This window comes from Lathyrus oleraceus, chromosome 4, assembly GCF_024323335.1.
Source record: "Lathyrus oleraceus cultivar Zhongwan6 chromosome 4, CAAS_Psat_ZW6_1.0, whole genome shotgun sequence".
Taxonomy (NCBI): domain Eukaryota; kingdom Viridiplantae; phylum Streptophyta; class Magnoliopsida; order Fabales; family Fabaceae; genus Lathyrus; species Lathyrus oleraceus.
The window spans coordinates 57,953,091-57,972,472 of record NC_066582.1 but is presented as its reverse complement, the minus strand read 5'-3'; the positions used below and the strand labels follow the sequence as shown (position 1 = coordinate 57,972,472).

Sequence of the window (19,382 nt, the reverse complement as noted above, 5' to 3'; positions counted from 1 at the left end):
TGAGTTAGGTTGAGTTGTAGTTAGATATAATCAAGTTTTATGTCATTTATAATATTGGTTTGTACCAGGTAAAATAATCACCCATAATATTATTTAGTTGGTTTGAGTAAACCCATAAATTTGTGGGTTGAATTAAGTTGGATGGATTACTCAATTTTTTTCTTTTCTATATAATTATAAATGATGTGTCATATTATTTTCCAAAAAATGTTCTAACCATTTTTATCAAAAAATAATTTAGTCTATTACCGTTATGTCTTAAGTATCAAATTTTTAAATGCACGATAAAGTTCATCATAAACATATTTGCAAAAACTAAAGGTGCATTAGGATACGATAGTACTAAGAACATCATAAAATATGTGTAACTTCCAATAATTAAGATCAAAATAATCAAAATGCGACATCTTAAATATGTTAAAATCATGAATTTTCTTTTTTGAAAATCATATTCACCCAATAACTCAATCCAACCCCTTTTTGGGAATCGATTTGGATGGGTTTGACCAGAATTATTGAGTTTATCCAACTCATGCATACCCCCTAATTGAAGTGTTCTTTATTAGAGCATGATGTTTTTATGTAACAAAGTTTTGCATTTTTTTTATAAACAAAGGCAAAAGTTTTGCTCAATCCACCCTACAAAGTCAAGCCAGAAAAAAGAAGACTAGTCCTAATTAAATAAAACAAACAACTAGATTAACACACCAAATCGATCCCTCTATACCCATACAAAATTAGATAAACTCTTTTGAACAAATATATTTCCTCCATGACTAAATGACCTAACAAAAAGCTTATCCAAACAATCAATAAAAGTTAACACTAAACTTTTCTTTTATCTTCCGCTTTAAGGTACACAAGCAAGCGCGTAATGAACCTGACTAATACTCGAAAACCACACTCAACCAATCATTGAATGACTTCGAAAGACAAGGAGTCACAATGCAAGAATGAAAGAGATGTTCCAAATCTTCAGCGCCATCAAAACAAAGCGAGCAAATCGAGTTAATCACCCCTTTGATCACTTCGTTTAACCAATTATGTCCTAGTTGGTAAGCTATTGAGAAGTAGTCTTCACCCGAAAATTTGAATTTTACTATTTCCATAAATTCACCATATCATTTTCAAACTCACATCCAAAACCTATCCCGAATACGAAAGCTCTTGCATCCTCGAATAACTAGACTTTATCTTGCATGTTCTATACTGACACTACCTCCAAACAAAGTAGTTTAATATTGAATTACATTTGTTGGTGCTAATTTTTTTATAGTATAGATTTTTGTTTTGTTATAGTGTTGGCAAGATAACTAAAGAAAGATAAGAGAACCTATTTATAAAATTTGAGAGTTTGATGTTACTACTGTTAGAGATGAATATTTGAGTTTTTTTTTTTAATTTGATTATAAATTTTGATAAATTTTCAAGGTTTCTTTAAAGATGTATTTGGGATTTTTATTATTTTTAATTTGGTTATAGATATGATAAAATTTCAAGGATTCTTTGAAGATGAGTATGTTTATTTATTTATTGTTTGATGAATGTGTAATAGATTCTATTAAAAAGATTAGTAGTATTTAATTTTAAAATACATAGGATCAAGTAAAGTCAATTTCTTTTTACTAATATTTAGTTCTAGTATACATTATTAAAATGCAATTTTTACTTGTCAGCATCAAAAACATGGAAAATAATATTAGAATATGTGGCATGACAAATTAGTTTAACAAAAGGATCGGGAACAATAGCCGGTTAAAAAAATAATTGAAACACTATAGATAAATCTAATATCATAAGTTTTAATATAAATAAACTATTTAAGAATTTTTATTCTACAATTTTATTTTATGCCACAAACTCACATTAACAACAAAAATAGTATTATTATTATTATTATTATTTAATGTTAAAACTAATATAATCTATTTAAGATGACAATTTCTCTAAAAATTGAATGAGTTTACTTTATTATTGATTCAAAAATATGGATGTAAAATTAATTAAAAGAATTTAATAAATTATTTTAAATTTTAAAAATATTTTGCATTAAATTTTATTCAAAAACTCGCCTAAAGCCTCATTATGTATTGGGCCGGCCCTGTAGGTTGTGTTCTCATAATATTCCCCCTAATAACTTACTTCGTAGTAAACATGGGATAACTTATGATGCCTATTGTCAACGTTGTTCTTTGGAGGAAGAATACATCTCTTATTGTTTGCGTCTCATTTCTAGAAAGTCTTGGTTCCGTCTTGATATTCCTTCATGTTCTAGGTTTATTAACTCGAGTTCTACTTTTGATGGACTTCATTGCATGACTCGTGATGAGTTTGATATTCTTTTTCTACTGATATTTGGCAGCTTTAGTTATGGAAGAACAACAAGATTTTGGAGGATAACATAAACTTCAATTGTCTCATAATGATTTTGTCATTATTCGTGTCGCTCGCAAGAGAACTATTTATTTTTTAAAAACTTTAATATGGCGGAATCATCCTCTTATTGGATCCATGAAAGTTAATATTGATAAAAAAATTCTTTATAGTGCCTTAGGTATTGGGTCTAGAGGTTTGATCAGAGACACTTCTTAAAGTTTTTTAGTCGAGTTTAGTAGTTTTCACAATTCTATAGACAGACTATAATCTGAGTTGTTAGGTTTTAAACATGCTTCAAATCTTGTTTATAAGATGTATTACTGAAACGAGATTTGTGAAACTGATTCCTTAGATGCGGTTCAAACCATCATGGATAAGGTTAGTTACAATTTTCACTCGTATGCACACGTACTCTACCAGATTAAAAATTTGTTGGATCGAGCTTGGATAATTTATCTTCTCATGTTCTTCAGGAAGCTGTTATGTCGCTGATTTCATCCTCATCACAAATTAAGATTTTAGTTCCTCTTAAACTCTTAAAGAGTTACGTCTTGAGTTTTTTCTTATGCTTTATTTTTCTTTTCATGTTTGGGCGAACTCCAATCTTCTATCCACACAATTTTTTTAATAATTTAGGGATATAAAAACAATAAACACAAAAAAATTGGTCATGCAATTTTATATTTTTACCAAATAAATTTATGTGATTATAAATATTTTTAAATTATTCATCAATCTATTAAATTATATATATATATATATATATATATATATATATATATATATATATATATATATATATATATATATATATATATATATATATATATATGAATAAAATTCAATAATTTTATATTTTTAGGGGTATAAAAACAATAAACACAAAAAATTGGTCATTCAATTTTATATTTTTATCAAATAAATTTATGTGATTATAAATATTGTAAAAATATTCATCAATCTATTAAATTATATATATATATATTAAGAAATCAAATTCAATAATAATTTTATAAATAAATTAATAATAAGTAGTTAAAGGATAATTATAAGATTAATATGAATAAAATTTGGTAAAACAAATGACCTTTTATTTAAATCTTTTTAAGAGTAAAGACGCATGTTTTGACCAATATTTGCTCGGTGACACAACATGATATAATGCGTGTTTTGGCCAACATTAACTCAACGACACGACATGATATATCACGTGTTTCAACCAATGTTTGTTCAACAACACAACACAGTATAACGTGTATTTTGGCCAGCAATAGTTCAACAACACATCATGATGACATGTCTTTCTACCGTGATTTTTATAAATTAAAAAGTGTAACTTTTTTGTTATTGCAATTTTCCGTTGTAATTTTCTTTTATGCTTTGTTATTATAGAGGTACTTGTATGAGTCGTAGAGGTTGAATTCATCGAGACACCAACATATTTCAAGTGAGTCGTTGATGTTGTATCGGAGTTGTTTGTCATATAAGCCATAACTATCTAAATAAAAAATAATAGTAGAGACACAATTTTAATGATACTAACAATAATGTAAGTGAAAAACTAAATCAAGGATAAAAAATGGAGAGACATTATTTTAGTGAAAAACTAATGCAGTTAGACCATGATTGATGAGATATAAACAAAATGAAAAAAATAATGATCAAGAGAAACCATTTCAGTGATATTAAACCATTTCAGTAATGTTGTATAGATGATGTTCAAGAGAATTTTATAAATAAATTAATAATAAGTAGTTAAAGGATAACTATAAGATTAATATGAATAAAATTTGATAAAACAAATAATATTTTATTTAAATCTTTTTAAGAGTAAAGACGCATGTTTTGACCAATATTTGCTCAATGACACAACATGATATAACACGTGTTTTGGCTAACATTAACTTAACGACACGCCATGATATATCGCGTGTTTCAATCAATGTTTGTTCAACAACACAACAGAGTATAACGTGTTTCAATCAATGTTTGTTCAACATCACAACTCAGTATAACGTGTTTCAATCAATGTTTGTTCAACATCACAACTCAGTATAACGTGTTTCAATCAATGTTTGTTCAACAACACAACACAGTATAACATCGTGTATTTTGGCCAAAAATTGCTCAAGCTCAACAGCACATCATGATGACATGTCTTTCTACCATTGTTTTTATAAATCATAAAGTGTAATTTTTTCGTTATTGCAATTTTCCATTGTAATTTCAAAAAAGCCAAACGTAAAACTAAACACACTCATAAAGATGTCTTTTCACCGCGATTTTTACAAACTATAAAGTGTAACTTCTACGATATTGTGGTTTTACGCCGCAGTTTTAAAAAAGCCAAATACAAAACCAAACACACTCATAGATAACTTAGATGGTCTAAAAAAAACTTTAAAAAAACAAAACTTGATGTCCATGAACAAGTGTTAAAAATGGAAAAGTAAGATTGCATATCAAAAACTATTTCTAGATGAAACAAAATTTCTCAAACTCAACACAATAACATATAACAATAACAATAATAACATGAATCAATTCACGCAGTAGAATCTCCTCATCCCTCTCTCCCACTCTCTCCCACTCTCTTCTCTTCACTTTAGTATGATTGGAATCTTCACCGCCACGTGTCACTCCATCTTTTCACGCGCCACTCGCGCGTGAACATCTACCCTGCACTTTCTCTCACTACCTATTTTTCTCTATTTTAATTAAATTTTCTCTCTCTATCTTTCTCTATATATCAACAAGAGGCAAGATAAAAGAGAACGACTTGGGTTTTTGTTTTTAGTTTTCATTTCTCATTTTTCATTTTTTATTTTTTCTCGTAAAACTTTTCTTCTTTCTCTGCCTCCGTCGACCCTTCACCCACAGTGTTCTTCAATTCAACCCTCGTTCGTAACCATGAAACTTCTTCTTTCTTAACGAAACCAGGTATATCTTTCTCTTTATACTCACAACAACTCTATGTGCGTGTGTGCGCGTGTCATATATATATATATATACTCACATATATATATATACACTATATATCCGTTTTCATATATATATATATATATATATATATATATATATATATATATAAGTGCTTTCTTCACGTTTTCTTTATTTTCAATCCGCAACTTGCGAATCGTTCTATAACCATCACGACCCATTTTTGCAGCTTCATGTGGGTCTCATCAGGTTCTTCTTCTGCTTCTATGGAGGTAACCAACACTACAAATTTTCTTCTTTTTTTATTTTTTATTTTTTTATATTTTATTTCGTGCTTTACTTGTCGTACAATTTTAATGTAGTTGAATATATCTTCTCGTAGTAAATAACACGAATTTTCGTGGATCATATTCTTGTTGAAAACCTGCCGTTGTTCGTGTTTCGGTGCTGTTATTATTATACATGTATATTATATTATTATGTTTGTTTCGTGTTATTTTTTCTTGTTGTTTTTAGTTCTGTTTTGGCTTTGAATAAATTGTGCCGCTTTTTTGTAATTGAGAGTAATGTGCTTAGAGGGTTTTCATGCATTTGTGTAAAGTTTTCAACTTTGGATTCTGGGTTTACTCTTGTTTCGAGAAAATGGATCTGGTTTATTCATTTCTTCTTAGTTTTGCAGACACTGCTCTGCCTCAGTTTTCCTCTGTCTATTTTCTTCAACCAATAAACATATATAGCTCCTCTGAATCTGATCCTCATTATTGTGATTTTCTATTGTTGTTGATGTTCTTATGAGTTGATTTTGTTGTTTGAGTTTTTTTTTATATTTATATATTTTCTGTTCCTAAATATTGTTGTTTAATTTGGGAATTAAGTTTTATTAAATAATATTTATATTCATAGTCGGACTCAAGTGATTAATGAACTTCAAGGTTGAATCCTCAGGAGGACCTGAACTTGAGTCCTCACTGAAATAATTATTGATCAGACTTACTCGGGGCTTCTCCGGTGAGAACCAGAGAACCGGAGGGTTTAGACCAAAACAAAATCCTTGATAAGATTTTTCTTCTATTTTTAAAGTAAAATATAAATTTTCTTACTTTTTTTCTCATTAGTATATATTTCTCCTCTTTTACTGATTGGAACCATGTATGATTTGAATAAGGAATATTTATAAATAAATTTTTAGAATATGTTTGACCATGGGTTGATTTATGTTTACCTACAATTGGAAGAAAGTGTTTGTTTCTGTTGATACTTCATTACAAGAACATCATCATGTTGAAAATCTTAAACCTTGCATGATAAACATGTTTGAATTTTTGGACAGGTGAATGCAGTTCAAGTTAATAACAACCTAGCGAATGGTATCGATGAGCAACGAGATGAACAATCACTTTCTCCAGAAAGGTCCAATGCTTATAATGTTTTCGGTGATCCGGATCCGGAATTGTCTCCTCGGGTGGGTGAGGATTACCAGGTTGAAATTCCTGCTTTAATTTCAAAATCCGAGTATTGTTTGTTTCGTAGGAACGCTGACGAGGCAGAAAGTACTATTCGTAACTTTCAAGTAGGATTACCTATTCCAATTATTTGGATAAAGGATGGAGCAGAGAAGAGCAATGCCGATCCACCGAAAAACGAATGCAAGTTGAATCCTAAACTTGAGGCCATTGGCGGTACATTGTTCAATAGAAAGAATTCTGATATGCAGCAAGAAACAAAGATTGGGATGCATGAGGAGTGTAGACATAACGGGCAGATTCTGGTTCCCGGTTCTCGAAGTGACAACTGGACTGACGTCGAAGAAGCCGGTTTCGTCCTTGGTTTGTATATATTTGGGAAGAACCTCGTTCAAGTGAAAAGATTTATCGGCAATAAGAAGATGGAGGATATACTGTCATTCTATTATGGGAAATTTTATAAGTCTGACAAATATCAGAGATGGGATGGATGTAGGAAAATGAAAAGCAGGAAACGCGTTTTCGGGCAAAGAATTTTCACTGGACAAAGGCAACATGAGCTTTTATCACGTCTCTTACCGAATGTATCACAGGAATGTCAAAAGAAATTACTTGAGGTACCGACTTAAACAATTCCGAAGTTTATGTTATTTTAATTTTAATATACTGTTTCTCTACTGTCATGGTATTTACTATGAACTTTGTTATAACTTTTTTAGGCGTCGAAGACATTTGTAGAGGGAAAAATGCTTTTAGAAGAATATGTTTTAACTCTAAAAGCTTCGGTTGGGATGAAAGCACTTGTTGAGGGAGTAGGAATTGGGAAAGGGAAACAAGATCTTACCGGTGTCTCTATTGATTCTGTAAGGTCCACTCAAGTCGTTCCGTTTCGTGCAGAAATACCGGTTGGTAAAGCATGTTCAATGCTTTCAACTTCAGAGATAATAAGTTATCTAACAGGTGACTTCAGATTAAGTAAAGCGCGAACAAGCGATCTCTTTTGGGAAGCTGTTTGGCCTCGTTTACTTGCCAGAGGTTGGCACTCGGAGCAGCCTAGATGTTATAACTATTCGGTTACTTCTAAGAATCCTCTGGTCTACCTTGTCCCCGGAGTTAAAAAGTTTTCAAGGAAGCTCGTTAAAGGGAATCACTATTTCGATTCTCTATCTGATGTTCTCAACAAAGTTGCGTCCGATCCTGAGCTAATTGATCTTGAGAAAAATACGGATAATGACTGCACAAGCAAGGAAGGAAACGGGTGGACGAAAGATACAAACCTGGACAGTGAAGATTCCCCGTCTGATCAGCCGCGTCATTGCTATCTCAAGGTAAAAACTCCAAACAACAGCGCAGATGTAATTAAATTCACTGTTGTGGATACAAGTTTGGCGAATGAAAAGACGAGAAATGTGAAAGAACTGAAAAGCCTACCATTTGGAGTTTTTGCAGCTTCTAGTTTGGAAATTGATTCGAACGATGAAAATACTTCAGAAGAGGAGAAACCAAATGAATCCGAGTCTGTAAAAGGCACATACTTTGATAGCAGGAAGAATGATATTACTAAAGCCGGTAAACTTAACATTGTTAAGGGTGAATCTTCAGACTTGAGTGGTTTTGAAAGCAAGCCTTCGAAAGAGAAGATTCCGAGAAGCAACATGGTCTGCGCTAGTATATCAGCTGCCTCGATAGACCAGAAGACGGACTTCTTGGATAACAAAAAGAGAAAAGACGGTGTGAAGTGTCAACCACTCCCGAGAATGGTATCTGATAACATAATTGATCTGGTCCCTGTTACAAAAAAGAGAAGGAGATTAACTGCATGTAGCCGTGCAAAGACAAACGGAAGCACGACTAGTTTCTTTGCGGTTCCTCCGAGAGTTAAACAAGAGGAGGCAAGTTTCTGTCGGGATCAAGACAGCTCAAAATACAGCGAGAATGTAACTGCTGATTTTTTGGCTCCTAGAGTAAAACAAGAGAAGTGTCCTTACAATCCAAAATCTAGTGATCGTGCTCATTCATCTGCGGAGAAGTTAATTCCACCCCAGGAGGTTAACTATTTAGCACGTTTTCCAACTCAGGAGACAAAAAAGTTAGCAGAACCTCTGCCAAATCTTGGCTCATTCATCTGCAGAGAAAGTGTTCCTGGTACGAGCTCTTCCGGCACAAGAGAACAACATCAGAAACCTCAGCCGCGGACTATGATTGACCTTAACTTACCTGTTTCACCGGAAGTTGATGCTGATGAACCTTTTGTGAATGAAGTGACTGAGATACAGAACACTGATACAAGCAAGGAATCAGGCGAGGCCAGTGCAGGGACAAACATCGAACCGGTTGATCAGTCAGAGCAGCAGCCTGACGTGCAAGCCCGGAGAACAGGCACAAGAAACCGACCCCCGACAGCAAAAGTTCTGGAAGCTTTTGCCTTTGGATATCTAGACAAAAAGGAAAAGCGTGTCAGAAGTAGGGACAGCTCAGGATCAAACGCTTCACGACGCGTGCGTCATAAAGCGGAAGGCTCTAGTAGCAGTGCTGTTGCAGATACTGAAAAAGAGGGAAGAGTGAATTTCACCAGCAACGGTAATGGTAGCGCTGGCAGTAACGGCGATGTGTTATATACAGGTTTCAAACATTGATGTCTGATAATGGGAGATTGAATTTGTTTCTGTCTCAATACTTAGAGATAGCAACATGTGATCTTTCGTTCATTGAAATAGTACAGTACATTATACATAGTTTGATGTTAGATACAATCTTCGGATTCGAAGGAAGGTTTATAGCTTATAATGTCTTAGAGTCTTTCTCTCAGCTGTGCACATTACAGCATATGTGAAGTTGAATTTTTATGATTTTTCCATTTCATAGTTGTAATGCCAAAATCAGTCTCATACAAGGTGTCAAAGACTTACAAATTGTGAATGATGCAAGTAAAGGAAAATGGAGCAGTGCTTTCATTCTAAAATTGATTGAATACTTTCACATATGATGTGACTTTCATTCATAATTGATTGGTGGTTGCTTGTGATAAACCTGTCTTTTCCTTAGTGATCCATGCAGTCTTTATAAGATCTTTCGGTGGTTGAGTTAGCAGGCAGTACTTCTTAGAGAACCTAGGCTTTTGTTTGAGGTTTTTTTCTCTTTTTAGGGGTAGATGTTGGGTCATGAGGAGGAGCATCAATACTCAGTCAAGAGCAACACAAAAGTGAGAGAGACACCACATATTCATCCAAAACCTTAAGGTGATAGATATGTGAGTTGGTTCTTTCATTTATAAATACTCAAGTCTCCATATTTTCAATCAATGTGAGACAATTATCCTCATTACTCACACTTGCTACATTCTCAACAACAGAATCATGTATATAAATGGTTTTCTAATGATTTGGCACATTGTACTAGTCTATTTAGAGAGTCCGTAATATTGTCATCTTTAATGGTGTTGCAAATAGTTTTTAGGTAGATTCAAGGTGAACGCTTACACTTTTTCTAACTCGCTGTAGAATTCATCCTTTGTCTGCATTAATAGCTCATTGAATATTTGTCTCCAAAGATAGATAGTGATTGATAGTTTTTGGTGTTCATTTGATGAGTTATGATCCGTTGACAGTGGAGCTGATGGTATGAGATCTAGTATGATTCTTTCGATGTTTGTTTTTAGCAGCATTGATCATTTATTTGCAGGGTCCGCAGTCGGTTGTGTTGTTAGGTATTATCGAAGGTTGTTTACGTTTAAGTTGTTTATTTGTATTCTCGATAATCTATTTAACACTTCTTATGCCTTATGACTATTTATACTTTGATTATTTTTCACCTTTATTTTATATATTAGTTTGTCATTAAAAAAGTTTATACATAACACTCATGCTCAAATTGCGATGAATTCTCACATTCGAAGTGAATTGGAGTAAATTTGAGATCGATCTAAATAAAAATAGATTGATTTGCAAAATTTATTCCTTGTTTCTAGCAAAGTGAATAGTTTTTTTAGATTTTTCCATTGAATTTACAGAGACAAAGCATATTTTGAAGCTTTCTAAAATGTAAACACGTCGATTAGTAAAAAAAATAAATTATTTATTATGGTGTCTATTTTTCACCTTATGAGAAATATTGAATAGATAAGAAAATTTTAAAGTAACAAATTATATATTAAGATGTTGCCACTCAGTTGACAAGTCATAACTTTTAGTTTTTGGAGTGGAATAGTCAAAGTTCACCCAAAGTTTATCATAAATAATATAAAAATAATAAATTTTAATACATAAATTTTTTATTTATTTAAATTATAGACACCTGGAAAATTGAACAACAAATTAATGACAAATTGTAACCATTGCCCAAAGAGACCCTGTAAAAATAATGTAAGGTTGGGAAGATAAGGAAATTATAAGTCGAACTCCTTCACTAATAAAACAATATTTCCTTTAGTCTTACTTATAAAAGACACTTATTTTATTATATGTATTAAATAATCAATATTAATATAAAAAGTAACATGTCATTTGTAAATAGGATGAGAGGAGTAATTAATAATAAGAAAATCAAAATAGAGAAACCTACGTTTTTTCTTAAAATATTCATCATTTACTAATATTGTAATTTGTAAATGCACAAAGATCTTAAATAATAGTACAGACTTTGCCATGACTAATAAATTAATAGACATAAAAATGAGTCGAAGCAGTTTTTTTTATAGTCCGTTTTCCAACTAACTTTAGGGTGTGGATGAAGTGACATAAATTGTATCGAAGTTGTCGATATTTTTTGGATTGAATAGCAATTATTATGCCATACGTGCTTAAACTAGCGACGTGTCACTTGATTTTACTACCAACCAACTCACACATAAGTGGGTGTCCACATAGGTACTCTATACTCCATTCAGTTTTTACGTATCCATGTCGGTTGCCAACTCCTTGGGAGTTTGAATCATACTATAATGTTGGATTCAGATAATTTTTATTGAGTTCTAAAGGAAAGTGATCTATAATTCGATAAGTTCTATAATTCGATTAGTTCAATGGTGTTATCACAAGGTCATTAGAGAAAATTATTAGTTCAATGTGTTATCACAAGGTCATTAGAGAAAATTGACGAGAGTTTGAGTCCCTTAACGGGAGTTTGCGTTATTTGACTGAAGTTTGAGTTATTTGATCTGAATACATGTTTATTGTTAGTATATCTCTTTAATATGTGGTTGATGAGATGTTTTTGAATAGTTTAATTTGTCAAAACTGTTTAGAAGAAAACCGCTTCTTCAATCTAAGGGGAAGAACTCTCTCCCTATTTTAACATATTTGTTGAATTGAGAGAAAATTGTTTCCTTCTCATGATCTGATTCATAGTTAGTATCTACAAATATCTTAACTTTTAAGATTGAGAGATTATTTATTAATTTTATTGAAAAAAAAAGATATGAACTTTTTTGCATTCTCTTAAGTAAGAGGGTTCATAATCTTCCTTGTATTTTTACAATTATAATTATATTAGTGTTCACCGGTATTTTTGATAAACAATCACTTAGTTTTAGGTTAATTGTTTGAATGACCAAACTAGTAAATCCCACGGCAAGTTTGTGCTAATTTTTTGGGAAAAAAGAGAATACATTCAATATTGTCGGATTGGTTGCAATGAATGTTGGATGTCTTAGTAAAATAATTATGTTTTATGAGGAAACAAACTAACCGACTTCGACAAAGTCGAAACTAGACTTTGAATAGAAAAGAAGATAAATAAAGAACAACTTTAAATAGAAAAAGAAATTATTTGCATAAGAATAAAAATAGTAGGCAAATACATATTCTTCAGGGACACTCGTTACTCTCTTGTGTGCGGGTACTTTTAGTGTATATCGAAGTTTTACAATGCTTTTGCCACTCTGATCCTACCACTAGAACTCATATTTATAATGATATGACCTAAAGGTCTCCTAACGTTCATATGATGTTCCATCTGACACGTCATCTTTGCATGCGTGTCTGGCCTTTAATTGATCTCAAAGTGTCCCTGAAAATTTGGATAAGACCAAAAAACAGTTACTTCAAATTGAAATTTGAATCTGCCTCCAGACGAACTCTTTAGACATGTCGAACTGAGTAGATGACCAATCTTTTTAGAATTTTACTAAGTCCTAAAACAAACTCCTTGACGTCGAAATGTTGTTGTTCCCTCTTTGCAAGTTTTTTGGTCGAAAAGCACCTTGACCTCACATTATGTTTCAGAGAAATTCCAACTGGCTTCTCCGTCAAATTTCCTCTTTTAGAATTTCTTGGCTAACAAATTTTCCCCCAAAATGCCACTTTCGATTTATTATTTTAGAGATGGGTGGCATTTTTAAAGTTCCAACATTATTCGAAGTTGTGTGCTGACGTCACCGTCATCATGGCTACCCCTATAACGTCCCTTCAAAATGTGTAGGTTCAGACTAACCATCAATGCTTCAAATTCCCAAGAAGACGTGAGTCATGCTAAAGATCCAACTTCCCACTTGTTAGCTGGGATTTTTGACAAGGGAAAATACATCAGCAAACATGTTGAAGGTAGGGACTCGTTGACTGTTTGATGACCCATACATGGTTCTTAGGTCTCAAGCAAAAAGAAATTGGGACTTAGTATCTGTTGGAAATGTTATGAAACATCTCGATAGAAATGATTCTCGAAAACACCAATTGCGTCGAAGAGGCAGTTATTTGGGCATGCAGATGTCACATTCAAATATGGATAGCTACTTTGAAGTTTCATTCTGAAGGACATGTGGAAGAAATGTGAGGCGAAGGGGCATGCAGGTTTCTATGTGGCGAAAGCTTAAGATTTAAACATTAAACGAAATCATTTCTCACTAGTATATATAGGATTTTCATTTATATAATTAGGTGTGTTCATTTCATCAGAAAATCTCACTTACACTCGAAGTACCATCACTAAGAGAAAATAGTCTTCATTGAGAGAATGTATGGAACATGAAGCACCAATTTTTACTTTAATGCAAAAGTCTTTTCAATTCAATTTACTTTTCTATTACTTTCATTCATACACAAGTTTAATACTTTCATTTTACTCTTGTTCTACTGCATTATTCCATTATCTTCGTCGAGAATGCATGTTTACATTTTAATACGAGTATTTCGACCTAGTAGAAATTGTGTCTTGTCCCCAGAGAAAACCACAAATTAAGAACTTTAGCACTGTATCCTAGGATTCACTAGTCGATCTTGTCTGTAACCTTTAATTAAGAGACTAGCGGTTGTTTATGAAATTCCAGCGTAAACAAACTGGCACGCCCAATGGGACTTGTGCTGAATTGTCTAGTATGTATAAATATTCACAGTTTTTTTATAAAACTAGTTATGTATTCATGAACATTTCTAGGTTTTTTGCATGCGTTTAATGAATGGAAAGTATTTTCCAAAAATGACACTAGTTCACAAAACAATCCCCAAAATATGGTAGAACAACCAGTCAGATCGACGGTTGAAGACGCGGTTGTATCAACTGTAAGAACAAAGTTGGTTCTACAATACATTTCTAAGATTTTGATGATAACAAAGGATAAAACCCAAAATGGCACCCTAACGAGATTTTTTCTTAGTGTGCAGGACTCTGAATATTTATGCAGGATTCTGACCATACATCAGATACAAACTTATGTCAGATATAAAGTATTAGATGATCAGACGCCACTCAGAAAGGAATACGTCCAGAACGTTTGGATTCTGGTCAAAGAGACATCAAGAAGTCAGAAGCTCCAACAAGACTACTGGATTTAGACTCTGATACTTAAGAAGTCTAGAGCACTGAGAAGCTCTGATGAAGTCAGACTCAATCATTATCTGAAGACTAACTCTGGTACATCAAGACTCTGATGCAGATTCACAAGTCCAGAATGCGTAACCGAAAAGAATCTCATTATGGAAAGAAAGTATTTAAAGAAAGGATTAAAGAGGCGGACAAAATGGTTTTAGAAAGAAACAACAGAAGTAATGACATTAATTATTCTTCAATGACCAAGATTTTGTCATCACTCCAACGGTCCTTCAACAACTACTATATAAAGGACAGATTACTTCTCTAGAGAGATACCTAAGACGCACAGAAATATCATTCACACTCTCTCTTATTTTCACGAGTTGCTGCTCTTACGTGAAAAGCTCTTGCTCTCATATTTTTCTGTAATACTTGCTTGTTATTAGAAGCACTTTACATTACAACTTACTTTTTGATTAAACTATTTCCTCAAGTGACTCTGCGCAGTCTGTATACTTGAGAGGGCTAAAAGATTATTCTCTTAGACGATCGGTTGTGTAATCTTTCAAGGTTAGTGGATTAAGTCCTTTTTGAAGGCGAAATCACCTTGGCCGGGTGGACTGGAGTAACTTTGATTTTCAAGCGAACCAGTATAAAATTCTGTGTGTTTTGAATTCTGAAAAAGATTTTATTTCCAAAACAATTCAAACCCCCCTTTCTTGTTTTTCTCAACCTTCATCAACACCTATTAGGACAACTGTTCCGGTGGCGTCATCGACGCCAGTTGTACCAATACCATCACAATGGGTAACTCCCCCGCCATGGTCAGGAAATGCCTTATTTAACCCTACGGTCGCAAGACCTTTGTTCAATTTTTCTATGCCAATGAACAATAGAGATTACCCTTATGGCATGCCAACGTCGATGATGACTGGTCTGCATACTAACATGTCCACATATTGTGACAATGTAGTGGCAACGACGCCATTTTATAATCCCCAAAATGCCTCAACGTTGACCTTTAATAATATGGGTCGACCAAGAGGGATATATTATATCCCCCAGACAACATCATCGTTGAACACTACTTCCATGATGGCTATGAGGCAACAAATGGATGAGAGTAACTTGGAATCAGTAAACACTTTCACCCAGTAAATGGGGATTATTTTCAACACATTAATTACAAATAGAAACCAAACTTATGAGTTACTGGAAAACCAAATGGGGCAAATAACCGATTTCTTTGGCACACCCCAGATACCTTCTCGACCAACTCCTCAAATGTCCAATGTGGGGCAAGTAGAAACGCTTGAAAATAGGTTGGTACAGACGAATGTAAGCCAGAATCAAGGGCTTCGACATGACCCAATCCCAAATAAGGAGGAAGTGGAGTACATGGCTCAAGCCAACCCCAGACCCCTGATGGTTCACAGGAACTAGGATGTGGATAAAGTCCTTCGAAATGTTCAACAAAATAACTTTGATGGGCACAATAACATACCAAGTGTGGTCAAACAGATCTTGACCCAGAGTGGCCTTAATGTGGGCCTCCACTAGCCTAACTTTATAGTCATAATATATTCGATAAACAGAATTACCAAAGGGTTGGAAAACACTCAAGTTCACTAAGTTCGTTGGCGACACGAGTGAGTCGACGTTAGAATATTTCGCCAGGTATGAAACTGAAGCGGGTGACATAGAAAATAACGAGAATTTGAAGATAAACTATTTCCAAAATTATCTTACAAAAAACGCCTTCACCTGGTTCACTATATTACGTCCACACTCTATCCAAACATGGAGTCAGTTGGAGAGATTGTTCCATGAACAATTGGGCTAGTTGAAAATAAGCCTAAAAGAGTTGGCTAGTGTTAGGTGAAAAATCTCAACGGGTTTAGACTTCTTAAAGCATGGTGCTTTACGCAAGTCCCTGAACACAAACAGGTCGGAATGGCTGTTGGGGGCCTAGACTACTCAAGTAGGAAGAAATTAGACACTTAGTACCTTAGGGATATGGCGTAATTGGAAGATAGGATCCGACAAGTTGAATGCTTGAAAGCTGAAAAGCCAGAAAGAATAAGTACAATCAATAGGAGTTGAAACCACAACCTTTTCCCCATAGTACAAGCCATTTACCACTTGGCCAAGCTTGTTCTTTTGTCAATGTTTCTCATTTAGATGTATATATTACAAAACTATGTAAAATTATCTTAATATATAAATAAGTTATTTTAAAATAAATCATTTTAAAGTTAATTAATTTAATAATAAATTATAATAAAATGTATATATTATGTTTTCAAAAACTAAAAAGTTTCAATTTATTATTAAAAATTAATTTTTGGTTTTTATTAGAAGTTTATTATCAAATAAAAGTATAATATGTGGATATGTCATACCCTAAATTTTGCCCCGCCTAAAGGAATTCATTTACATTTCAAGCATCTGTATTTATCAATTTGCATCCACTCATTGACATAAATTTAGTAAGTATGTATTTATCAATTTGCATCCACTCATTGACATAAATTTAGTAAGTATTTCAGCTGCAATATGTCCCATGATCATTTCATCTGGTTAAGATCTCATTTTCATGCATAGGTCAGAATTCATTAATCAATGAGAAATTAACTTTACTTGTGTCGATTTGTTAAGACCAGTGCATACATTCTTATCATACATACATATTTCATTCATACATCATTTCATTCAATTTAGAATAGTTGTAAGTCTCATGCCATTTTAATTTACCATCCATGATCGTTTTTCATCACAATTCCTTTTAACAAGTAAAGTCTTAATGTTTGACTTTTGTTTTAGTTTGAGTCGTGTATTTTATTTTTGATAAAAATCATAAAAAGGTTCGATTTCTTTTAGAACTTAGTTTTGATTCATGATTGATCTAAGTTTTGAAAAAAAATGGGGTGATAAAAGTTAAAATAGGACATTCATTCATGATCATCAATCATTCCATTTTTTAATTTCATTTTAATGGCATTTATTTGCATAATTATCATTAGAATTTTTTCTATTTCAATTTACCAATTCACATAAAAAAATAGGATCTTCATTCATGCATTCATTCACTTTCCACCAAATCATGAACCATAAGTTTTCTCTTGTTTTTCAAATAAATCAATTAAAATTTATACAAAAAAAATTGAGTTACAAGTTACATCATGGAACAAATTATACCATGTTCTATTGAGTTTCATTACATTTGAACTTAGGTCTAAGTGACATGAATTTAAGACCCAACAATCTAAATCTTCAAAATTCCAAGCACGCCTTTTCTTCATCTTCAAATTCTTTTCTTCATCTTCAAATTCTTCACTAATCTTCTTTGCATCAAGACATCTCCATTTGTGTTCATCAACCTAGCACCAAGAGAATGAGCATGTCATAGCAAGTCAAGAATATCACAAAGGTTAAACTTCAAGTAAAAAAGACATGACTTTTATGCAATAAGGACCAATAGTTAAGTTCAAAATTAAAAAAAAAGGAAATAAGTTACCACTGCAGTAAGATAGTAATAAGTACAACAAGGTTTCACATGCCCACAACAAGACAAATTTAAAAAGTACAGAAAAATACAACATTGCATATTCACTAAAGTGGAAAAACATTAACCAAACTCCATTGATTCCTCTGCACTATGTCACTTTCATCAACAACATCAGTTCAAAACACCAAATCCTCCCCCATATAAAATCACCAGTAAGCAAGAACAAGAGAGAGGCAACAACATTGAAAATCAGACACAAAAACCCTAGCTACTAAACAGAACACTAACATACAACACAGTGAAAAAAATAGTAACCATCAACACACATCAAGAATACAAATTTAAGTGCAAGAAATAAAAAGGTGAAGGAACTAAACCTTACATCATTGCTGCCACGCTTGAAGATCCTAACCACCGCGCCGGATTTTCGTTTTCCCATTCTGGTATATCTCTTCACTCTCTTTAGGATTTAATTGCGAATACCTTGGGTTTTAACGTTTAGATTTCGAGAGAGAGAGAGAGCAGTCAGATTCGTGTGTAAGGGGGTCGTCCGCCATCGCGAGTTCTTGAGCGACAGTTGTAAAGCTCCATCGTGAATGGCCGGAAGCATGAGTGAGGGGTCGACCGCCGCACGAGTTTTGGTCTGCCGAAATAAGGAGGAGTGAAGTGCCGGTTCGTGAGGAAAAGTGTCGATTTGTGAGGAAAAATGCTGGATTTGTGAGGAAAAAGGTTTTTGGCTGGCCGAAATTGGGACCAAGGAAGGCGAACGGAATCTTGGGTGAGTGAAGAACCGAATTTGTTGATTTGAGGAAGTAGGAGGCAGCCGAAGTTGCAAGGAGGAATGATAGTATTTTTCGTTTGGTTTTTTCATTTTCGTTTCCTGAGTTTGTTCTTTGAGCGGCCGTTAGGTTTTGTTTAGGGTTCTGATGTTTGTTGTTAGTAACAAATGAACTGGGTCGGATTCGACCCGATCCGTCCAGCCCAACGATTCGCCTCCCCCCTTTGGGACTTTCGTCCATCCTTGGCCCGTTTTTTTTTCTTTCAAAATTTCTCTAGGCTTGTGTACTAGTATTAATCGATGGATATAATTTCCAACTAGCCACCCATGGTCAGGTGGTTGAGGCATTTGTTACTTCCCACCAGGCCATTGGTTCGATACTTGGTGTTAGCAAATGCTAAGTTCATTTGTTTTTATTTTTTATAATTGCCATTTTATTTTTAGAAATTCTCATGATTTAGTTTAACCATTTTTGTACCCTTTTATTTAATCCAAAATTTGTAAATACTTGTTGATTTTTTATTCTTTTTGTTTTAATTTTTAAGTGTGTTGTAAATAACCTTATTTATTTATT

At 33.2% G+C, this 19,382-nt stretch overlaps 1 protein-coding gene across 1 annotated transcript; it reads left to right on the top strand.

The window, feature by feature from the left end:
- Positions 1-4,711: 4,711 nt before the first annotated feature.
- On the top strand, positions 4,712-9,741 carry LOC127073315 (uncharacterized). The gene is made up of 4 exons (XM_051014465.1): positions 4,712-5,316; positions 5,546-5,588; positions 6,647-7,396; positions 7,499-9,741. Exons 2-4 carry the CDS (start codon positions 5,550-5,552, stop codon positions 9,413-9,415), a joined length of 2,706 nt encoding a protein of 901 aa, XP_050870422.1. The 5' UTR covers positions 4,712-5,316; positions 5,546-5,549; the 3' UTR covers positions 9,416-9,741.
- The last annotated feature ends 9,641 nt before the right edge of the window (positions 9,742-19,382 follow it).

Coding starts and splice junctions, on each gene's coding strand:
- LOC127073315 (XM_051014465.1), top strand. CDS start 5,550: ATGTGGGTCTCATCAGGTTCTTCTTCTGCTTCTATGGAG. Junction 5,589..6,646: donor CTTCTTCTGCTTCTATGGAG/GTAACCAACACT, acceptor ATTTTTGGACAG/GTGAATGCAGTTCAAGTTAA. Junction 7,397..7,498: donor GTCAAAAGAAATTACTTGAG/GTACCGACTTAA, acceptor TAACTTTTTTAG/GCGTCGAAGACATTTGTAGA.